The sequence below is a fragment of the Myiozetetes cayanensis genome, unplaced genomic scaffold, assembly GCF_022539395.1.
Source record: "Myiozetetes cayanensis isolate MyiCay16 unplaced genomic scaffold, myiCay2020 scf17, whole genome shotgun sequence".
NCBI lineage: Eukaryota > Metazoa > Chordata > Aves > Passeriformes > Tyrannidae > Myiozetetes > Myiozetetes cayanensis.
In genome coordinates, this window is record NW_026087378.1 from 5,494,403 (window position 1) to 5,516,416 (window position 22,014).

The 22,014-nt window shown below is 46.4% G+C and overlaps 1 protein-coding gene across 3 annotated transcripts in view; it reads right to left on the bottom strand.

The window, feature by feature from the left end:
• The window catches only part of HTR4 (5-hydroxytryptamine receptor 4), a 62,497-nt gene that overhangs the window by 26,505 nt on the left and 13,978 nt on the right, over nucleotides 1-22,014 (bottom strand). For all 3 annotated transcript variants that reach the window (XR_007628587.1, XR_007628588.1, XM_050312269.1), the window contains exons 2-5: nucleotides 21,489-21,614; nucleotides 20,319-20,519; nucleotides 11,126-11,279; nucleotides 9,161-9,729 (exon numbers count right to left, since the gene is read on the bottom strand). Coding sequence is in view for 1 of the 3 variants with exons in the window: in XM_050312269.1 (XP_050168226.1) it covers nucleotides 9,161-9,729; nucleotides 11,126-11,279; nucleotides 20,319-20,519; nucleotides 21,489-21,614 (1,050 nt within the window). In the remaining 2 variants the exon portion in view is untranslated. The remainder of the gene's footprint in view (nucleotides 1-9,160; nucleotides 9,730-11,125; nucleotides 11,280-20,318; nucleotides 20,520-21,488; nucleotides 21,615-22,014) is intronic.

Here is a 22,014-nt window from a genome sequence, read left to right on the forward strand (position 1 = left end):
CCCATCCTTGTGGTTTCTTCTCTTCTACTCTTTCTAACAGAATCCTTCCTTCCAGCATTATCCTCTGACAGCACGGGAGGGGCTACCAGGAGCTGGATCACCTCTAACTCCTGTAAACCAGATTGCTTCCATTTTTTGTAAGCAGTGATACAAAGACTGAGCAGGACACAGGGTGGCATGGGCAGGCAGCTCCTGGTTGGACTGAGCCCAATTTCCCTGGACAGATCATGGAGCACAGAATCCCAACTGCCTCCTGCAGAAAGGGCTTTCATGGGAACCTCCAAAATTATACCACAAACAGGGAGGTATCAAACCAGGGGTCAGCCATTCCACAGGGAGAGATAAACCAGGGCAACCAACAGCAAAAGTAAATCTCAGACCAGAAAAAAAAGCCTTGACTGGGCTCCTGCCCCACCAGAACACATCAATTGTTTTTGTTACCAAAGCACAAATTATGCAATAAAAAACAGACAAAAATGAGTTGATATTTCAGTTGCTTTCAACTTCAAGGTGCCCTTCAGTGCCTTGGCTTCCCTATCAGAAACAAAGTGATGCAGAAGAGAAGTTCTGATCTTGAATCTTGTATTAGGCCAAATAACAAAAAGGGTTTTAGCTTAACTCTAATCTCTTTTTCCAATATACAGACATATTGAAAGAGATTATCTTACTAAAATTGAAGGAAACTGTGGCATTTTAAAACCCTAATCCCCTCTTTCCTTTGTAGGAGATAAGATAAATATCTTGATTTCAGTCAGTACAATTACCAGAAGCTTTTCTCTTATCGGAAGTTCTCAGGTTCCTCTGGTGAGGCACTTTTTGAGCTGGGTACAAGGCTTCAACAGTGTCCTGGTTATTGGCAGGCAGGTTTGGGGTGAAGAAAGGTACCAGGCTCCTGTGACACAGGGTGCTCAGAGCTCAGAGAGGTGCTGGCAGTGCCTCACCATCCCAGGGAGCTGAAGGGATGCTGAGCAGGGCAGGGGAGCCCAGGTTACCCTGTGCCCTTTCTCTACTCTTCAACCTTTTTTTCAGAAGATTTTTGAATTTTGAAGTTTCAAAAGAAAAAACAAAATCTTTAAACTGTTCAGCTCCTAAATATAGCACAGATCCCTAGGAAAGAAAAAGCAGGGAAGGAGCAGGAGGAAGAACCTTACCCCAGACCTCAGAGATGACAGATGAGAGACAAATAATTAGTGTCTCGACTTCTACCCTGGGGATAACCCAACCTCAACAACAAGCCTATTGCATTTACAAAGAGAGGCTTCAGCACTACCTTCAGCAGATACCCACAATAAAAAAAAAACCAAAAACCAGTCCTCCCACACACAAGCTGGAGGTGCAGCGTGTGGGAATGGTCGTGGCTGGTTCTGTGAGCACAGACAGGCTCTGCCTTCCCAGAGCCACCACAGGGGCAGAGCAGGGGCTGCATCTCAGCTAGAACAGCTTGGTAGCAGCTCCCCAGTGCCATGTCTTGCCATCAGCTCCCACCCCCACACAGATCCTCTGCCTTCAATTCACAGCGTAAATCCTGCTCGTTATTTTCCAGACTGCTGGAGCCTCCCTTCTTTGTAAGTCCTAAGAGGCTGAGGGAGCTGGGGGGCTCAGCCTGGAGAAAAGGAGGCTCAGGGGGGACCTTCTCACTCTCTACAACTCCCTGACAGGAGGAGGGAGCCAGGTGGGGGTCGGGCTCTGCTCCCAGGGAACAAGGGACAGGACAAGAGGAAATGGCCACAAGCTGTGCCAGGGGAGGTTCAGGTTGGACATCAGGAGGAATTTCTTCCTGGAAAGGGCTGTCAGGCATTGGAAGGGGCTCACCAGGGAGCTGGTGAAGTCTCCATCTCTGGAGGTGTTCAAGGAACAACTGGACGTGGAAGGTGGACACAGGAAATCAGGGAAGGAAATGGAAAGGACCCTTCCTGCAGCTTCCCACACACCCAGCTGTGGCTGCTCATCTCTCTGCACATCCCCAAGTGCACTTCCAGGCTGGAAGTATGTCCTGACCACTGCAAATGCTTTTGACCAGGGTGGGCACCACATCGGCTACCTGGAGGAGCCACCAGCTGTCACAGGGTGCCCTGTGCAGTCACACGCTTGTAGGAGTCGGGAGACACAGAAACACACAGAGTTTTCTTGGGATGAGGGAGAGGGCAAAGGAAGAAGACAGCTGTGCAGAAGGGGATCCAGCTTTTAGTTTGTAGGTTGGTGGATGCTGCACAGAACAACACACAGCCAAGCCCTTTGCCACACGTGCAGCTCTATTTTATGGTGGTAACTCGGGCTGTTGTGGGACATCTACACTGCTGGACCCCAGGGCTCCTCTGCTCGTGGATCCTGCACAGCAGGTTGTATAACATCCCCCTGCACTCCTGGACTCAGCCCATATCTCCTGTCTGAGCTATCATGTACCTACTGATATTTATAGCTCTCTGTGCCCTGCTCACAATCCCTCACAGCTTCCAGTCACAGTATTTGTGAATGTTAGAAGGATGTGACTCTGGAGAATGCTGATGCCAAGTTGTAAAATCATGCCAAGGAAGTTGGAACAGAAGTTTGACTGTAAATATTGGCAAAGCTTCACAAAAAAATTACAAGAAAGCCCCTTCAGGAAAAGAAAAAAACAACCCTAATTTTTTTTAGTTGTTATTGAGTCTAATTATCTCCTATATTTTATAGAATCCCTTTTCAGGTTTGCAGCTAATGAAATTTAAGTGAAAACCAAATTATCTCTTGACTAAGGTTAACAATATTAGCATTTACAGACAGCAATCAGATCCCCTCCCAGCCTGCATTTGCCAGGGGAAACCACCCAGCTGGGCATTCTTCTGGGCTGCTTCTCCTGGCACAAGGAACTGATACCTGAACCGAAAACACATCTTGAGCAGCCTCTGGCTGCACTGCCCAGAGGGCTCAGCCCTGGGCCTGTGGCAAACTGAGTGAAATAACACTGAAGTTCCCATTTTTAAATGCACATAATTTGCTGTGTTTCTCAAGGTTTTGCTCAGAAACTTCCCAAAAAGAACTCAGTGGGCATGTGCTTTATCAGCACCTTCACAAAGTGGGGAGAGTTCTTGCCTATCAGTTCCATTAACAAGGCAACTGCTGGAGAAAGGACATCACAGACCCTAAACCTCAGCAGCCTGGACCTGCTCCAAGTCCCACAAGCAGAGCAAGCCCAAAATGCCTCTAAAAATGACCTGTGAACCACCAAGTGCTGAGGCAATGAAGGGAAGAGCAGACCAAACCCAAATGATCTGTCTTGGGGCTAAGGAACTTGTAGCAAAGAAGACATTAATGTATATCAAAGCTCTGATCCATCTTAAAGGATCATTAAAATTCCCAGGCAGTTCCTGCCAGTCAGAAAGTTTAAACCTAACGGGCTGGTTTTGTACTAAATATCTTTATAGCTTAGGGCAGTAGTATCCTGGCAATGAAATTCTTTTCTAAATGATACCTTAGTGATAAGAAAAGAAAAAAAAATCATACAACATCTATAGTTTGTGTAAAGGGGAAAAACCCATTGGAAGCACATTCACCTTGCAGTTACTAAAGTAAAGAAACAAATTAAATCGAAGATGTGCATCCTTTGTGTTTAAAAACTGAGTCACAGTGAAGATTCACTTCCAATTGCAAATTTGGTCAAACCAAGCTCAAATAACATGTTTGTTGTTGACGGGTTTTGTTCCCTTGCTGTGCATGTTTGTGAGTTTTGTGCACCCAGGTGCCCACCTGCTGCTTCCCTATTTCTCCTTAAGAGCAAAACAAAACCAAAAAAAACCTTTCAGAAACTCTGGAAGAACCAACAAATATTGGATTTTACCCTTTCAACTAATTTGGAGGAGTCTCCAGGCAGCCTGGCAGACTGAACAAGGATGCAAACAATTGGCATGCACCTTCACCAAACATCTGTGCTGGGAGAGCTCTGGGTTTGTCAAACACCATGGGATGGCTCTACCTCGGGAGAGATGGGAAAGAGGCAGGAGAGCAGAGGACAGGCTGGTTTGGAGGTTTAGCTGGGCTGGGCTAGGCTGGGCTGGAGGGGGAAAGCCCCATTGCAAATCATTCTCTGATTCTATAATCAGTTATCCTTTTGCTCCACAGCAGCTCTGACCTTCTCTTCCCTACAGCCAGCATGGATTTATTTCTATTCCAACAGGCCTGTGGAGTTGCTGCATTTCTAAAAACCAGAGACCCGAGTTGCTGAGGTGCCTGTTCCAGCGGAGCAGGGGAACACCAGAGCTCGCTGAAGTTCGGGAGGTTTACTGGCACAATTACTCCCGTTCCCTAGAGGGACCAATAACCCTGCACAGCAGTGCTCCAGCTGCACACCAGGATTTACTGCACACTTCTCCCAGGGTTTTTGCCCCTCCAGAGTGTTGACACCAGTGTGGGCTGAGGGGGTTATTTATCTGATTTTGTATTTATGAAGACAACGAACTTCCGGCCCCCAAGGTGGATGTTTCTTTTTTTTCCCAGTTTTGATAGTTTGGGCTTTTTAAGAGAAGAATCAGGATATGTTTTAGTTTGGAGAAGTAACATAGACATTTTGAGAAGACCTCTCTGTGATGGAAAATGAGTGGTAAATAAACCTCTCACTAGAGCTTTCCCTGAAGAGACTAACACAGTGCTCTGTGCTGAGCAGTGCAGTTCTGAGAAGAAATAGGGAACACACCAAAGTGACCTCCTTGACCCAAATGTTCCAGAGTTTGTCTACTCTGATCATTGCTCAAATATGTTTCACCCAAAGTCATCTTCTTTGCTGTGGCAAAATTCCAAAACTCATTATATCCAAGATTTCAAGCAATGCTGACCTGGGTTCCCATCCACTTGTGCAGCACAGGGTTCGATGGTTCATGAAGGCACGAGTTTGTTGGTTTGTGTTGAATAAATATCTACGCATGACAAACGACAGGCAAACAATCTGTTTAAAGGGCAAGACAGCATTTTTCAGATGATTCTGGCATTTTTCTTTCAGTCTCGTGGTGCACAGAACCCCCGAACACATGGTACAGCCATCCAGAAGCTGCATCTATTGCAGTTCATTATTGTACTAATTTTTGCCATACATTAGTTGAGTGCTCATCGTAAATTCTCCTATTCACTCATTATTCCAGAACGATTCCCAAGTCTTTTCAGTGAACGATATTCCAAACCATAGGTTATTACAACTATGAATTGCAAATATTTAAAATGAATTACGCAATTTGTGCTGCAGCCAGAGAAACAAACCTTTGTCTGTGAGATGTGATTTGCAATCTCAGCCATTGAAAAATGAATTGGGCATGAATTTCAGATTGTACCCACCCCTGCAGATTTCAATTCAACCTTTGCACGTGTCCCGCCTGAATTCGGATGGTACAAATCAGAATTTAAATAGATGAATATCCAGGGATAAAAATAGGGGTTCTGGAAATTCCTACACTTGCAGAAAGCAAAACTAGAAAACAAGCAAATCATAATCTTCTCTTGAAGCTGAATATTTAGTTCTTATACACTTTCCCACTGTATACACAGATACAGCTCTAACCAAGATCTATCTCCTGGCTGTTCTTGACATCCTCAAAACACATTTTACACCATGTCTTGTCCTGTTCAAGGAGTGGGTGTCTCACACCAGCTGATGGAGAGTTCAAGAACAACACGGGTGACTGACAGGAAATCCTTTCCCCATCTTCTGGTTCACAACTTAGGGATAAAGTGGGGTGGTTGCTATAGCATTAAGAAAGCTGTAATTACCCTCATATCATGGCCAAGCCACTGTGTAGTCTCTGCTACCCAGCCCCATCACCACAGGGGTTGTGACTGGCCCCAGCTGTGCTGCAAAAAGTCTCTCCATGCCTGGGTCACCCAGAACACCACAATCCTCACAGACTACTTCAAAATAAATCAAAACAAAAGAAGGAATGAGAACTGCCTCCGTAAGTCTCAGTCTCTGTGTGGTGAGGGTGTCTGCCTCTTCTCACTGCTGTGTTTTATTGAGCTCTGCTCCTCCTTTGTATTTTTCCCCCATCTCTAATACAAATGTGAAAAATCCCAAAATGGGAATGTCAGAAAATTTTGACACTAAAATTATCAGAAGAAAAAAAGAAGAAAGGCCTTCCCTGCCTGGAAGACACTCCCACGTCAGACACATCTGAGAGCAAGAGCTCAACTTTAACAGTGACAAACACATTCCTGCACTTGCAAATGCACCAGTGAGATGGGTGGGAGCAAGGACAGAATGGTGCAGAGCTGAAGGAAAGTTCAGATCCTCTCAAGATTGGAAGTGGAGAGGAGTCACAAATCCCAGTCTTATGGTCAACCACTCCTGACTCCCTCTCAGGATAAATGGTTCATGTCAGCTTAATATAAGTGGCAAATCTCTGTGGGTTTTGGGACAGGAACTCTGCCCACAAGGTCTGTCCTTTTTGGCACTGCACCCTCTGCCAAAAAGCAGCTGTAAAATCCCACTTGCACAACTTCTCAGCTGCAGAAACTCTTGGTCAGGAAGAAAGAACTTGAGGTTGGAAGTGTGTGAGTCAGGTCCCCAGTGCAGCTCCTCAGTGGGGTTGGTAGGAAGCCAGCCCATAGAGGAAGGTTTCAGTATTTCAGCTGCTGGGTACAAACCCCTTGTACTTCAAAGCTAGCAAAGAAATGTATGTTATGTCTTGAGAGAACCTGCCTAAATAAATTTCTCCACCATCCGTGCTGTATCCAACCTTTTTGGCACTTAAGAGAGAAGCATTGAAGAAATAAAAATTCCTCAAGTGAGATTAACTATCCACAGCTACAATTAGTTGGTTTGGCTTTAATCCCCATACCTCTGCCATCATCACTGCAGAATCTGCACTGGGAAAAAAAGCGACACTTTTCTCATCAGTTATTACAAAGCTGAGGAGAACATAATTGCTCTCTGAAGTGCTGATGTGCAGAGCTGCCTCCCTCCAGCACACGGAGGGAGGAGGGGATGCAGCAGTGGGAACTGAGTGCCTTCTGCAGGGCTGGAGTGATGTGGAAAAGACAGGATGTAATTTAAGTCAATCATGAGTACGTTGAACAGAGGTGACACCCTCTTATCTGTAACAAGACTTATAAAAGTTGCAAGTGGACAATGTCCTGTCTGGGTTTGGTTCTTACTGGGTCTTTTGCAATGGGTTTGGACGAGAGGTGACTCCTCACATTTGCTTTGGCCACCACAGGGATACCAATGTCTTTAAAAAGTCTCAAAATGAGGATTTTGTCAGCTTAGGAACACTCAGCAGAGAATGAAGGAAACCACCAGCAGCTCAGCCCTCCCAGAGGTGTTCAGAGCCTCCTTGATCACTCGTTCTAGAGCCCAACTCTCTGCTGGCCTGAGCTTTCCTGTCCCCAGGACAAAGGCAGGACAATGAAGTCTCACAGAGAGGTAACAGTACAAAAGCAATGAGACAACTTGGAGACATGAGGAGTCACCAGCATTGCCATCTGCAACACTCAGAGCTCAAACTCCTGCACAAACTCCTTCCTGACTGAAGCAATTCAGCTTCTGGGCTGACACGCTCCCTGCCCTCTACATCTCCAGTCCTCATATGAGAGAGGCTGCCTGCCCTCTCTCTGCCTTGTCTACTTAACAAAAACCATCCTGTTGCTGTGTTTGCCATCCAAAAGAGACACCAGTCTCTCCTCTGTGCCTAAGGCACTGTGCTGGTCCCTGCATCCACTGGATGCCATCCTGAGAGCACAGGGCTACCCTGGTGAACCAGGGATGGGAGCAAGAGCTCTCTCTCCCCCTGCAGGGATGTGTTTTCAGCCTTCACACCTGCAGTTTCCCAGCCAGGGGGACCAGCTCCCTCGCTGTGGGATGGAGAGCTGTTCCCAACAAGGGCTGCTCTCTCACTCCTTACTGCAGCAGAGGAGCTTCTGATAGAAATACAGGCTGAGCATGGCACGGTGCCACACACCCATCACTCACAGAGAGCTCTGGGACCATGGGATCATGGTCACCAAACAGTTTTTAATCAGCAGGAGATAAATACGTTGTAATGTCCTTCATGACTTAGAAGGTTTGAGAGGTCTGTCTCAAGGTTGTGACAAGCCCTGCCACATCTCCCATCCATTATGTGGCTCAGGTCTCTTTCTAAAACTTCAGAGATCACTGGAGAAGGGAGCCTGGGCAAACCAGCAGATCAAACCCAGCTGGGAAGTGTACTGAGTCTGATTTAGTCTCCAGGAGAGTTCAGCTCTGAACACTAGGACAGTTACAAAGTCCTTATCTGCGTGTGAAGACTCATGTACACATCTACCAAAAGAACAAAATCTCCTCTAGACAGCTGCATAGAAACACCTCTGGTTCTATTCAGAGACTGCATTTGTTATGATATTACAGAATTTAACTGTACTTCCCTCCCTTCCTCCTGTGCTCTGCCTCCCACCTCTGCTCAGTGGGAAGGCAGCAGTGTCCCATCCCACAGAGTCCTCCAAGTCCCTCTGTACCCACCCAGTGCACGGCCCACACACTCTGCTCTTGCAGTGAACACACCGAGGTAGTCAGAGAAGGGAGGGGAGTGTGAGGTGTGGGGTTCAAATTCACTGGAACTCCAAACTGCCAACCCTCAGGACTGTGTACCATGGCCCATGCAAGGCACCCTGGGCTCCTGCAGGGCTGGATGGGCTGGGGCTGAGCTACAGTAAAAGGCATCTTCTGAACTGCTGAGACAAAGTAGTAACACCCCTCCTTGCAGAGAGCCAGGGAATGAATGGCTCACAGTCAGGGTGCTTGCAGAAGTTCATCCTTTGCCTTTTATCAGTTCAGAGGATGCAGCAGTGGCTGGAGGGCCTAAAAAGGCAGAACCTGAGAAGGAGCTATAGGGTTTGTGATCCCTTTCCCAGAGAAGATGGAGTAGGCAGCCTCCCCAAGGTCAAGTTGTTCCCCCGATACCAAACAACAATGCCAAAATGCACACACGACTCCTGCATTCTCCCAACTCTTCCCTGAGCACACCCCTAGAGAAAGTGCACGTGCCAGCACATACCTGTTATCTACAAACCCAGACTGCCTGAGCACCCTCAGGATTTCTCTTGCCCTCTCCCTTTCTAAATATTGAATCGATCAACACATTTCTAAGCGAAACCAATTCTGTAGAAAAACTCTGGAAAAATCCTCTTTCTGGGGACTCCAGGCATCTTGCAGCATCCAGGAAACACTCACCTCAGCACGTGTGTCGATCCATTGATCGTGGTGGTGGAGCAGGGCACCGTCTGCCCCAGGATGGAAGGCCTTCGGTATCGCTCATCCCCACAGCACAGGATGATGAGGAAGGCACGTCTGAAAGACTTGTTCAGGAAGGCGTAGAGGAAAGGGTTCAGCCCTGAATTGATATAGCCCAGCCACAGGAAAGCCGTCCACAGCTTCCCCGGCACCGTGTAGTTTATGAAAGGGTCCACTATGTTTGTGACAAAGAAGGGGGCCCAGCACAGGCAGAAGCACCCCATGATGATGCACAGGGTCTTGGCAGCTTTGGTCTCGGTCTTCATGCGGTGGGTGCTGTGCTGGTCCGGGGGGTGCTGCCGGCCGTCCGTGGGGGCCCCCGCGCGCTGCAGCACCTGGATCTGCCGGGCGTGCTCCCGCGCCGTGATGTAGATGCGGTAGTAGGCCAGCACCATCAGGAAGAAGGGGATGTAGAAGGCCACCACGGAGCAGGTAATGGCGTATGGCTTGTTGACCATGAATATGCAGTAGGTGGAGTTGGAAGCCTTGTTGAACTGCCTTTGCTGGATCTGGGGCGGTGGGAGGAAGGACAAGGAGAAGGAAGAAGGAAGGTAGTTAGAATCATGGAATCATGGAATCAGAGAATGGCTTGGTTTGGAAGAGACCTTACAGACCATCCAGTTCCAAGTCCCCTGCCTTGGGGACACCTTCCACTAGACCAGGTTGCTCCGAGCCCCACCCAACCTGGCCTTGAACACTTCCAGGGATGGGGCAGCCACAGCTTCTCTGAGCAACCTGTCCCAGTTCTGCACCACCCTCCCAGTAACGAATTTCTTCCAAACATCTAATCTAAACCTACCCTCTGTCAATTTGAAGCCATTCCCCTTTGTCCTGTCACTCCATGTTCTTGTTTATTCTAAAAGAGAATAATCCTATTATATCAAAATTATTTAATTGGGCATGTAAGGAAGTTTACCTGAAGTAAACACCAGTTGGTGTTGGAACCCTGCAATCCCTCTCAGCATGCAGCTACTGGTATCTGTGAACACCAGCAAGTTAGAAGGAAGGGCAAGGCTTGCACTGGTGTTTAGAAAAGCTGGTACAGACAGATGGGTGCCTTTTCTGGAAAAGTGGGGCAAGATATCAGTGAATGAAATCAGATACCTAACATGGCTTGTAAAATAAGCAAAATGCATCTCCCTTTTCTACCAGCTGCCTGTCCTAAAGGTGCTTGATGGGAAGCAATTTTGTCTTTGTCACCTTGTGTAGAGGCTCAGTAGCTTGCACCTGTTATTCTCCATGAGCCAAAAAGTATTCATAGGTCCTTGACTTGGCAGAGAAGGTTCCACATCTCTTTAAGGAAGCTCTTCTAAATAAGGTGTTTTCACAGTTTGCCATTTTTAATTCCTACACCTCTACACTGGAAGAACAGCAGATTTGCAACTCTTAAATCCTTTCTCTGTAGAAAGGAACCTACAAGTGAAGCCAGACTGCAGTGGGGAAAATTGACTCCTGCTGGAATTACTTACACAGGTCTTCTTCTTACTTCATCTTCTTCCTCTGTCAAGGATCACACCAAGACAGGGAATATTGGTGGGACTGGCTCAAAGCACTATCCCTTCTGGGGCAGTCTGGGATTCCTGGCAAGGAGGGACCCTTGGGCTGCAATGGCAGTGGCCAGAACTTCCTGAGAGCTGCAAAGGCCAGGGGGAAGCGAGGACTCCTGAGGTGTTTGTCAGGGCCTAGCTGAGGCTTGGCATATTTTCAAGGGACTACTCACTGAACTGTTTCATAGAGGTGGATAAAATCCTCTCCCAGAGTCACCACTGTTCCTGTGTCAGTCCTTTCAGACCGAGTAATTTCAAACCCCCTTAAAGATATCCTCCAAAACTCCAGCAGCCCCACTGTGTTGATAACAAGTAGTACCAAAGATATCTGAATGGTGTATTCTCCTTAGCTACTCACCAGATCAATGATGCCAATGCTATTCCAGCCTTGCATGATAGGGAGGAAAGAAATAAATGTTGGGATTACCCAGCACCCTCCGAGCATTACAGCGATGCGCAGTGGGGTCATCTTGTTCCTGTACACCAGAGGCTGGCAGCAGATAGCATAGTACCTGCAAGCAGAAAAGGGAGAGAGCCACTGTCATCCAAAGAGCCTTCCAAGTCTTCTAAAAATAAAATTGTAAAGCCTTTTCTCCAGCTTCTTTCTCCTGCCTTTCAAAACAGAGGAAAAAAGGAGCCTATTGCCTATTTCCGTCGATTCCCTCTTGCACAAGGAATTCAGGAAATTTCCACAGCATGAGTAAATAAGGTTTCAGAGTGACTTGCAAGGAAAAAAACAGTGTTTTCTGTTTTCCAGCCAGGGAAAAAAGGCACAGGTTAACGCTGTGGTTTGTCTGAGGTTGCAGGGCAAGGGAGTGAGTCCACACTCAGCCCCCCTCGCCCCCTGCACTGAGTCACTGAGTCCTCACCCTCCGTACTGCGATGGAGGAATTTCCCTTCCTTCCATTCAGCCTTAACTGAGCCAGTGTTGGGGCTTTCCTAACTGCAGTGGACATTTATTTTGACAAGGCTTTAAAAGCTGTTACTGCAAAGTCTTTCAAAGCTGTGAAAATGTCAGTAAAAAGAAGAGTGGTTTTCCATAACCAAGCTCCCTTTCTACCTCCCAGAAATCTACCTCTTGTCTGGTTGGGATTTAACCTTCTGGCACAAGGACAAGGAAATATCTGCATGGGGTTTCCAGTCTTTGCATCATCGGGGGGTGTGCCTTGCACTCTCCTTCCTCCTCCAGATCCATTCACATTCAAAGTACAACAGGTCCCTGCTCCTAAAATAACAACCAGCTATAAACTAAAAATGTTTTCTGAAAGAGGTAAGAAACCAACTCTTCTGTTTGTTTGGTCCCTGTGCCACCCACCTGCAGGTGGATTTCTGCATCAGGGAGGTGCAGCGAACCTAAAACTGGAAATCTCTTTGCTTTGAAAATATTATATATTTATAAGCAGGGCAGATCAGCAAATATCATCCTACTGCAGACTTTTGGTGGTCCTGACCTGACAGTCTGTCTCAGGTCCCCAGTGAAATATTTTTTGATCTTTAGATTTTTGATGTCCCCAGACCTGCCCCAGGACTGGGGTCCAGAGGCACAAGAAGAGCCCACAAATTCTCAGACTTTCTAAATAACTAAATATATCACTCAGCTCTATGCCTGAGGAACACATCTTCTTAGCAGATGAATAATGATCATGCCAGAGATGATCATCATCTCAACACAGGGGAGCTGTATCTGACACATGTAATTGTTTATTATCTGAAAGTCACCTACTGGAAAATATACTTTCCACATTTGGGAAGCACAAAGAGGATGCAATATGGTGCCTCATAGGATACGAGCCCTGCACTGAAGAAGCAGCCACAGTTCCAATAACTGTTTCTAAATGGAATGAATGATCTGTCTGAGATTTTTTTGAGTCAAGCCTCAGCATAAGGTATAATGTGTATATAGAGAGAGATTCACTGCTGAATGGCTCTAAAAATCAATTTTATGAGGTTAGCAGAATCATAAATTAGAGAAATTAAATTAACAACCACACACTAAAGCTGGACTACGAACCTCAGGAAATGCCTGTGAGATTTTCTAAGTGCTAGCAGCACATTCAAATAAGACATGTGGATGCACACATAGACACAGTTTATGTGTGTTTATTAGACAGGTGTCCTTTGAGATGTGCAATTTATTTCATCAAGATTTGAGTGGGAACCAAGAGTTTTGTCCTAAACAGGCACAAAACTACAAGAATTTCCTTTTTTTTTTCTGAGACTTTTTTTTTAAAGTCATGTGGAGTCAACTGACTTGCTTTATTTTGATAAAATCAGGTGATATATTCCACACAAAGGGTTGAAATAATATCAAAGTGTCAAAAGAAAACATTTTTTAAAAGGCTCTTTGAAACAAGATTCGAAGTGTCACAGGGGAAAAATGTTGAAACAAGCATTCAAGTATTGCAATTTGATAATTCCTACATTCTCTTCTGGTTTCTTGCGTGCATGAAAATCAGCCTGTTCCTCTGAAAAGTTACACTTCCAAAGAAATGGTGTGTTTGACAGGAACTGTTCTTTTAGATCAGTGGGTGAAATGTTCCTCTCCTGGAACTTGGCTGTGGCAGCCAGTGAGGCTCATCCCTCCCATGAGGGACAAGGAGAGGCCGGATAATTTACAGGATTTAGTTTTGGAGCTTGTCTTCACTGGCTCATGAGCTCAAAGATTTCCAAATTAAACTGGGCACAGCCCTGAGTGACCTCACTGAAGGAAGATGAATTTAAGTTTGGCCCTGTATTGAGAAGAGGGGCTGCATCAGAGACCTCCAGAGGTCCTTTCCAACCTACATTTTTCGCAGTCTATCAGACAGTGAGGACCATCACGGCCAGTTTACAATATGTAAATGATTTCAGAGGATAGAATAAACCTTTCCCTTGTTCCTGGGATAAGGACCCTCCCTAGAACAGCCACAATGTGTTTGTGTGACCTTGCCCTCTGTCACAACAGCTTATTGCATTTGGATTTCCCCCTCCATCCCTGATTCCCTTTGCCCCAGGAAATAAACTGACCTTTGAATTCAAACAGGTATTTTCAGCAATGTTTATTAGGACAGATGGTACTTCCTTGTCACTACATGCAGCTGCTCCTCTGACTCTCAACACAAGGGAATTATATCTGGCATAATAATAATAATAATGGCCAGTCTTCGCGAGCGAAGATCCGGGGAAGGTCTTTCCACCTTCCAGCCTGCGCATTGGATTTTTTAGGTGAGACACAGTGTGCGCGGAACTGAGCCCACCCTTTAATCCTAAGGTTCATCTGCCGGGGCCAAGCGAGCTTGGACGGTGGCAGTGAGGTCCTTAGGACGTAGGTGGGTTGCCTTTAAGGGCTAACGAGCCCCACCTGCCCGGGAGTGGCCCTGACCGGGAATCGAACCCGGGTCTCCGCGGTGATAGCGCGGCGCCTTTACCCCCTAGACCACCAGGGGCTCCATATCTGGCATATTTAATTGTTTATTATCTGAAAGTCACCTACTGGAAAGTGCTGCCCAGCTTTGGACATCAAAGGCAAGTTACTGCAAGTCACAAGAGACTCCATTTATTTGCAGAAAGGGCAAAAGAAGAAATTCAATAAAAGGATAAGAACAGCCAAGGTACCAGTTACCCTCTCACAAGTTGGATAAGCAAACAGAAAAGGAAAACCACAATATATTGCTAATTAACTACAGCACGAAAACAATTCTTCCAGGCAGTTTAAATTATCACATTTCTGTACCTCTCTCTCTTCTTCAGCTGTCAGCCTTACACTGAATTGTTCATGCTATTAAAGGCCATTAGAGTAAAAATTATGCCTGTAAAAATGACATCTTAAGCTCTCATATTTCTTCCCTCCCAGTGATTCAGCAGCAATTTTCCTCCACTTACATGTCAAAAGATTTTATTTTATTTCTGCTGCTACCAGAGCTTCCCTGTGTTCAGCAAGTGTCACTGTTATGGGTAACAAGGTGCCACGATGGGAGTGTGGGTGACAGTTTTGCTGATGGGGAGGGAGGCAGGGAAGGAAAACGTCCACTTCTCCAGAGCCCGGCAGGATTTCCCTCCAACAGCCCTGGGAGTCAGATGATAGACATCTCTGTATGCCAACAGAAGTCTCTGAAGTCACACCAGGTTTTGCAGTACCTGGTGATTTGATGTATGTGATGGCTTGAGATTTTAAGCAGCTATTTATTCACTGGGAGAAAAGTAATTATGTCTTTAAGATTATCAATAGTTTCAGTCAAAGGCTGAAAATAAAGACATACTCTATATTTCTGCTTCCTTTCAAGCTAAAGCTGTTTTTCCTGGTTCATAAAGAATATTTATTATGTGTTGGTGTGACAGTGTGATGGATGAATATAAAATGCAATACATACAAATGATTAATACAATGTCCAGGTTCAATTAAATATTAATTCTTACTATGATCAGTCAAGACCCATGTTTCTGCAGTTCCTTGAAAATGTTAACTTCTCTGTTACCTACAGTAGAGCAGACGATGTGAGACACATCCTCTCCTTTGCCTCTGCAATGACATTCTCTGCTGAAGGGGAAATACAAGAATCCCTTTCTGGAGCTGTAGATCTTCCAAGCAGCACCATAAAGCAAAGGTTATTATAATACTTCCCCTTTCCTCTATCAGACATTTGCCACAGGAATGAATCAAGTGCTAACTTTTCACAGATGCCTTAAAAGAAGAAATCCATGGCTCCAATGTCCTCACTTGTGGCTCTTGTGGTCACTGCATCATAGAATCACAGGGCAAAAACCTTGGAAGAGCCCTGAAAGACCATCCTGCCACGGGTTGCTCCTGGAAGCACCTTCCAACTTAGCCTTGAACACTTCCAGGGATGGGGCAACCACAGCTTCTCTGGGCAACCTGTGCCTCACCACCCTGAGGGAAAGTATTTCTTCCTAATATCTAAACCAAACCTCCTCTCTGTCAGTTTTAAGCCATTTCTCCCTTGTCCTGTCACTCCAGGCAGTCTCTCTCCATCTTTTTTGCAGGCTCCCTCCAGGCCACAATTAGAAACAGCATTGCAGTCCAACACACTGGTGACCTGGATCTGACTGACAGCAGCAGAATTCAGCTGTGCTCCATAGCAAGGAAGGTTATTTATTTATCCAAGCACCTCCTCAGTCCCGTGGCAGTGGAAAAGCTGCCCTGGGCACCTCTCCAGAGAGCAGTCTTGGAGCATTCAGATTCTGCCTCAGGATCAGTGATGCTCCAACCACAACACTGCTCTTTCTTTGCCTTCTGGGCATTACAGAAATATAATTACTGAGCTGCAGTAGATAATTCCTTGCCCTGGGAGAAAAATTTAAGTATCTCCCTGCTTTGCAATGCAATTTTGTTTGAGCTACGGGCATGTAGATACTACCCTGCAAGAAGCTCTTCAGATATCACAGACAGACAAATACACCCCCACCTTTACTAAACAGACTGGCTCTGGGGGTGGCCCACATTTAAAACCATTTGGTGTCATGTGTATATATATAAAATTATATACATACCATATGCTTTATCATCACTGGGACTAAAATGAGCCAAAGAACATTTACTGAACACTCATATTGAATATTAGTTTACCCTCCTCAAATAACCTGGGAAAAAGAAGACAAAAGAATGGGAAAACTGTGGGTGCTGTTGGCTCTCTCCCAAAGTTATGGTGCAACAGCCATGCCCACACAGGCACCCAGACTGAGACAGAGTCTCCAGCTGAACCCTGACCAAGTGATGAACCTAAGGAGCCATGATCTCAATTTATTTGTGCCTGTGTGAAATTAAAACAGCACTACTGGTGTTGCTGAGATTGCAGTGAAACCAGGTTCTGGCCTCTGTGTAACTACATTTTAACATTTTTTTGGAAAGAACAGCTCTTTCTGTTTTCCTTTTTCCCACAGAGCAAATAAGCTTTGGGCTCTCACTGTGCCAAATAAAACAAAGTTATGCACCACCGGTCCAGAAAAGGAAAATGTCCTAAAATGATTATATCTAACAAAATTAAATTCTTATTAGAAAAACAACGGCCTGCTGGTGTTGAGATAATTACACTGAGAAAAATGCTAAAGAGAACAGTTAATTGGAACTGGATAAATTTAGCCAGGAATACAAACAAACGTATGTTGCCAAATGGAGACAGAGGACTCCTCCGTGGTCCCTGCGTGGCTGCTGCGTGTGGAGGGTTATTGGCAGCAACAGTGGTAAAATAAATTACCGGATTTCTAGAGGGTTTGTAAAGATCAATAAAGGACAGTGCATCCCTCAGACTGTGCCATGGCCATCTGCTCTGGTATTTTTCTTAATGCTCTCGGACCTGAATTCTGCAAACCCTGGATTAGTTTTCTGGCCAAGAGGGATAACTCTGCAGGTACGTGTCACCTCTCACAGCCTCGTGGACAGTCCCCACGTGCCCTTGCTCAGCCCCTTCCTGTGCTGCCTCTCTGCTCGGCACCTGGGAGTTGCACAAGATCGGATGCCTTTTTACCCAAACAGGCACAGGGATTTATAGTCTCAGAACTTTAGCTGGAATTTGTGCCATATAATCAGATTGCTGACTGCCTAATCATTACTTACTGACAGCTATTTAAAGCCTAATAAGTCTCCCCACTAACGAGCTCCCCGTCCCCCTGGACAGCCAGCAGATGTTCTGCTGGCACAGCTGCCTCTCCCTGTCCTGGAAAAAGACATTGTGCTCCCAACCTTAAGCCCTACCATGGCCTGGGCATTCTTTGGGAAGCAAATAGCTCTTAGGAATGGTCCTATGCAGGGCTAAGAGTTGGACTCGATGACCCTTGTGGGTCCCTTCCAACTCAGCATGTTCTGTGATTCTGTGAAATCAGTCCCTTGTGCCTCGTCCGTGACACGGTGCAGGAGAGATGAGCATGGAGTGATGTGCTGGAGCCCTGGGAGCAGGAGGAGCAGGCGCAGCAGGCAAAGGGAGTGACCACCCCGTGACCCTGGACGTGCTCCTCCAACCACGCTCCATTCCCCCTGGCATAGGGACAGGGCTCCTTCTGCACAGGGACTGCCACTGCAGAGCATCGGGGCTTGGGAGCCTCTAAAACATCATCTCTCTCCAGGGATTGTGCTAATTTGATGTCTGAACAGTACATTAACGTTAATTAATGTTTGTAAACAGCGTAACAAGCATCTGTCACTCTGGTGCTCCAACACTCTTCGGGTACATCTGCTTTGCTTTAGCCCTTATTTAGCAGTGATTATGGGGGATGTTTGAATTCCGGTAAGATGAGCGTTGGATGTACAAACACACGCAGTCAGGGCTGGTTTGTCGTGTGCAAATGTTTGGAACACGCCAGGCAAACAGTGCCCAGCAGAGACACAGCCTTTGGGGGAAGCTTCCCAGGCTGGGATACAGCCAGGGAGGTGGAGGAAGCAGAGAGCACAGACATTTAGGACCTGTTTGTTTCTCTGTTGCTTCCCCCTCCCGCCCAAGACTTCGAGAAGTAGCTGTATTGCAAATTGTACTGCAAATATTGGAGAAGAAAACTGCCTTTCCTGACAGGTTAACTGTATTGGAGACTATCAGAGCTTCTTGGCCTGCTTATGTGCAGTGCAATTATTTTTATTGCACAGGCTCAAAGAATGGACATGTATGCATAAAACATGCAATAAATAAATAATTTAAGCGTAAATCTGTCTATTATATTAGAATGTCAAAGAGATGATGATAGAGCATAACACAGTGGCTGGAAACTCTGGATTCAGTGAGCCCTGAGATACCCCTGCTACCTTGGAAAAACCATTTTTCAGCTGAGACTGAAAGTGGCTCTAAGTCTCTGCAGTACCTTGCTCCCTGAGCAGTAAAATTAGTTTATCCTGTGGTGATTTCTCCAGATTTTCTCAAATGCCTTTGAGAATTAAAGCTGGAATGCTGGTTTGTTTCTTTCTTTTCCAGAAGCAGCAATGAAAATAGATACAAGATATTATCAGATAAAAGTATTTTCAAGCAACGCTTTGTGAAAATGTTAAAGGGAATGACTTCCAAACGGAGTCCTTAGGATTAGATTAACCACCCAGTTTTCTTAAAAAATGCCCCCCAAAACTCATAATTGTATGCCCTGAAACAGAACAGAAAGCAGGAAATAGATGAATCACAGAAAAAAATACCAACTAGAAGCAGCACACTGCCATAAAGTCTGAATGAACACGAGGGCAACAGGCAGCAAAAATTAAATCAAACCCTGTGAAGGAAGCAAAGCTGCCAGTGCTCCTCCAGCTGCCAGGACCAGGGAAGCACTGGGCATGGAGAACAGATCAGTGATGGGCTGAGTCATCCTTCCCTTCACAGACACCCAGTCATTCATCTACCTGCTCTGCACTTCTCAGGGCCATCCACTTTTGCCTCCTTATCTATTCTGTCCTCTTAGCACTCTTTGGGTTCTTGTTGTGGAAAAAAACAACCCCAAAACAACTAAAAATTGTGAAAGAAATTGGGAGTTTCTATCAGCAATCTTTAAAGTCCAGGTCTGGGGTCTGTAACTCTAATGCAGTAACTCTGAGCCACACATTCTGATTGCCAAGGCTGTCCCAACCCCTTTGCCACCCCAGACAAGGGACCAGTGGGTACAAGCAGCAGGAGCAGGAGCTCATGACGTGGTGGGGGTCTGCAAGAGGGCAGGAGAAACGGGACAGCCTCCTTTCTGTGCACCCCACATGGGAGGTTCCTCATCCCCTGCAGGTGTTGGAGATCAGGGGGTGAAATAGCATCTTCCCTTCATGCCCCCTTCTCTACACAACCCCCTTTAGTTAATTAAGAGCCTGGGGAATCAAAGTCCAGCATTTTATAGAACAAGGTCACATCCAGAGCACGGTGCCCAACATCTGCTTTCCTGGTAATTGGCTCAAAGTGGCAATTCGTCAACGTTTTTGAGATAACGAGCTTCCTATTTGTGTTCCAGCCATCTCAATGTCCAGATAAGGGAAGAAGCCGTAGCTGTTTGACGTCAGCTTTTCAGTGGATACAAAACTGCCCATGCTGGTGCCCTCTCTCCCACCACAGAGCTGTGCTGCCCATCAATGGGAGGTTAATCAACTATCTTTTGAAGTCTGGCTCCACACAGACTCTCTGGATGCAAGATGCTCTTTAAATATCAGTTGTCACAATGATGAGAATGATTACGGTTATTTAAGCCATATTAGTAATACTAAGTAACAGTATTTTTAACAGTATTGAAATCTCCACACAGAACTCAAACAAAAGCTCTAAATATTGTCAGAAGAGCTGGTCAGAATGTTTTTTGCTAACTCTTTGTCTTGTGAAAAATTCTTGCTGTTCTGTATGGGAACTTCTGTCCTTTACCCTGAAAAACCACAGACAACAGCTAAAAGGAACTGAGCCCCTGGCTTGATCTCGGCATAGATCTCATTCCTTCCCAAGTTCTCCTGCACTCACCAGGATTCAGACAGCTCTCTCCAAAATCAGCCACTGAGAGAGAGATTTGTTGCTCTGTGGTGCCCAGCAGGTTCACCTTTGCCCTTTGGCTACTCCAGCTAACCAAAGGCACTGCAGGGAACTAAAGCCCTGTGACTATTGCCAGTGCTCTCCTGCTCGTACCTGTCCAGCGAGATACAGCACAGGTGCAGGATTGACGCCGTGGTGAGCAGCACATCGAGGGACGTCCGGACCAGGCAGAACATCTCTCCGTAGATCCAGTTGTCCTGAACCAACTCCATGGCTCCAAAGGGCATCACCAGCACTGACACCAGCAGGTCCGCAAAGGCCAGGGAAACTATGAAATAATTGGTCTTGATTTTCCTGTAAGACAGAGCACAAAATTAGGGTGGGATAACTTCAATGCAGCCGCCTCTGCACTGAGATTTCAGACAGATTTTGGGTCTAATTTGCTCCCTCACACCAGAAGGTTGTCTCTAACGTGGTCCTCACTTTCCACAATCACCCCTAGCTTCTTCCTTTCCAGCTAAATATCCACCATGTTCTCTGTATAGACACATCTTTCTGCTCACACAGAGGAGGCAAATAGATGCTCACAGGTCTCTGCATGTGGCTCAGCCTCACAGCTTGCACTGGAGTTTGGGGTGGAAGAGGGGGATTTCATTTTAACTTGTAAATTAATAAAATCCTTCCAGAAAGCACTGAGAATAATCTAGACTGAAGCTGTAATTTTAACTTGAAGAGTACTTTTTAAATCACAACAATAAAATAGAATTAAATCCATTAAAAATCCCACGCAGAACACGAACAGAGGCTGTTAAATACCTCACTCTGCTCCTGAGGCTGGTCTGACAATTCCCAGGGTTAGCAGCAACCTCAAAACAGGAAAACAGGAATTTTGTCTGTGACCTGCCCCCCCGCAAAATCATGGGCAACATTTGCCAAGGTGAGGCAGTGCAGCACAACAGACCTCGATCTGCGTGGTTTTCTGATGGGCTTGTTAGGAAATATGAGAAGGAAAAAAGGGGTAGAGGCCAACCTGCTTCTCCAAGGAGTTGCTGCTTAGCACTGTTTTCCGCTGAATTATCTGGTTTCCTACACTGAGAATGTTAAACATGTCGAGGATGGATACTAAAATGATCCCACCACCGGGGCACAAGTAGGGATGCGTGAGGCCAGTGCGAGTCTGACACTGCCGTGGTGCAAGGAATGGTCAGACACCCTTTGTCGTGGCAGTTCATGCCCTCAGCTGCAGGCACGGGGCGTTGCAGGTGGGGGATTTCCCTGTTCCTCCCAGGGGAGGGCAGGCGGTGGCCGGCTGGGTGGGCTCACCTGAGCTGCCTGTCCCGGCACACGGCCACCATCACCAGCAGGTTCCCCAGGATGGCCATCAGAATGACGGCGGAGATGAAGGTGAGCAGCACGATCTTCTCCGCTATGCCGAAGCCCTCACTCGAACTGGGGAGCACACAGAGAGAAAAGAGAAAAGAAAAGAAGCTGCAGCAGCGCTGGAGGGGATGGCCCAGGCGGTGCCAGCCACGGGCACCGGTGTCGGTGAGGGTGGGAGCAGCCTCCCACACCCGTCACGGAGAGACCTTCCCACCAAGATCCTGAACAAAAAGCATTTCTATCTGTGTCCATTTCTATCCATGTCCGTTTCTATCCATTTCCATCCATCAGCACAAAGGCTACAGGTGGAGGGTGCCTGCAGTGCCCACAGCTGCCCAGAGCTGGATGAGCCACCATGGTGGAGGAGCCCATTTATGAGATCTGGAGTGAGCTGTGCCTGATTTTTGGCAGTCCAATTCAGAGCCTCCAGACAAGAATGTTTTCATTCTCTTTTCACCCCAGTAAATAA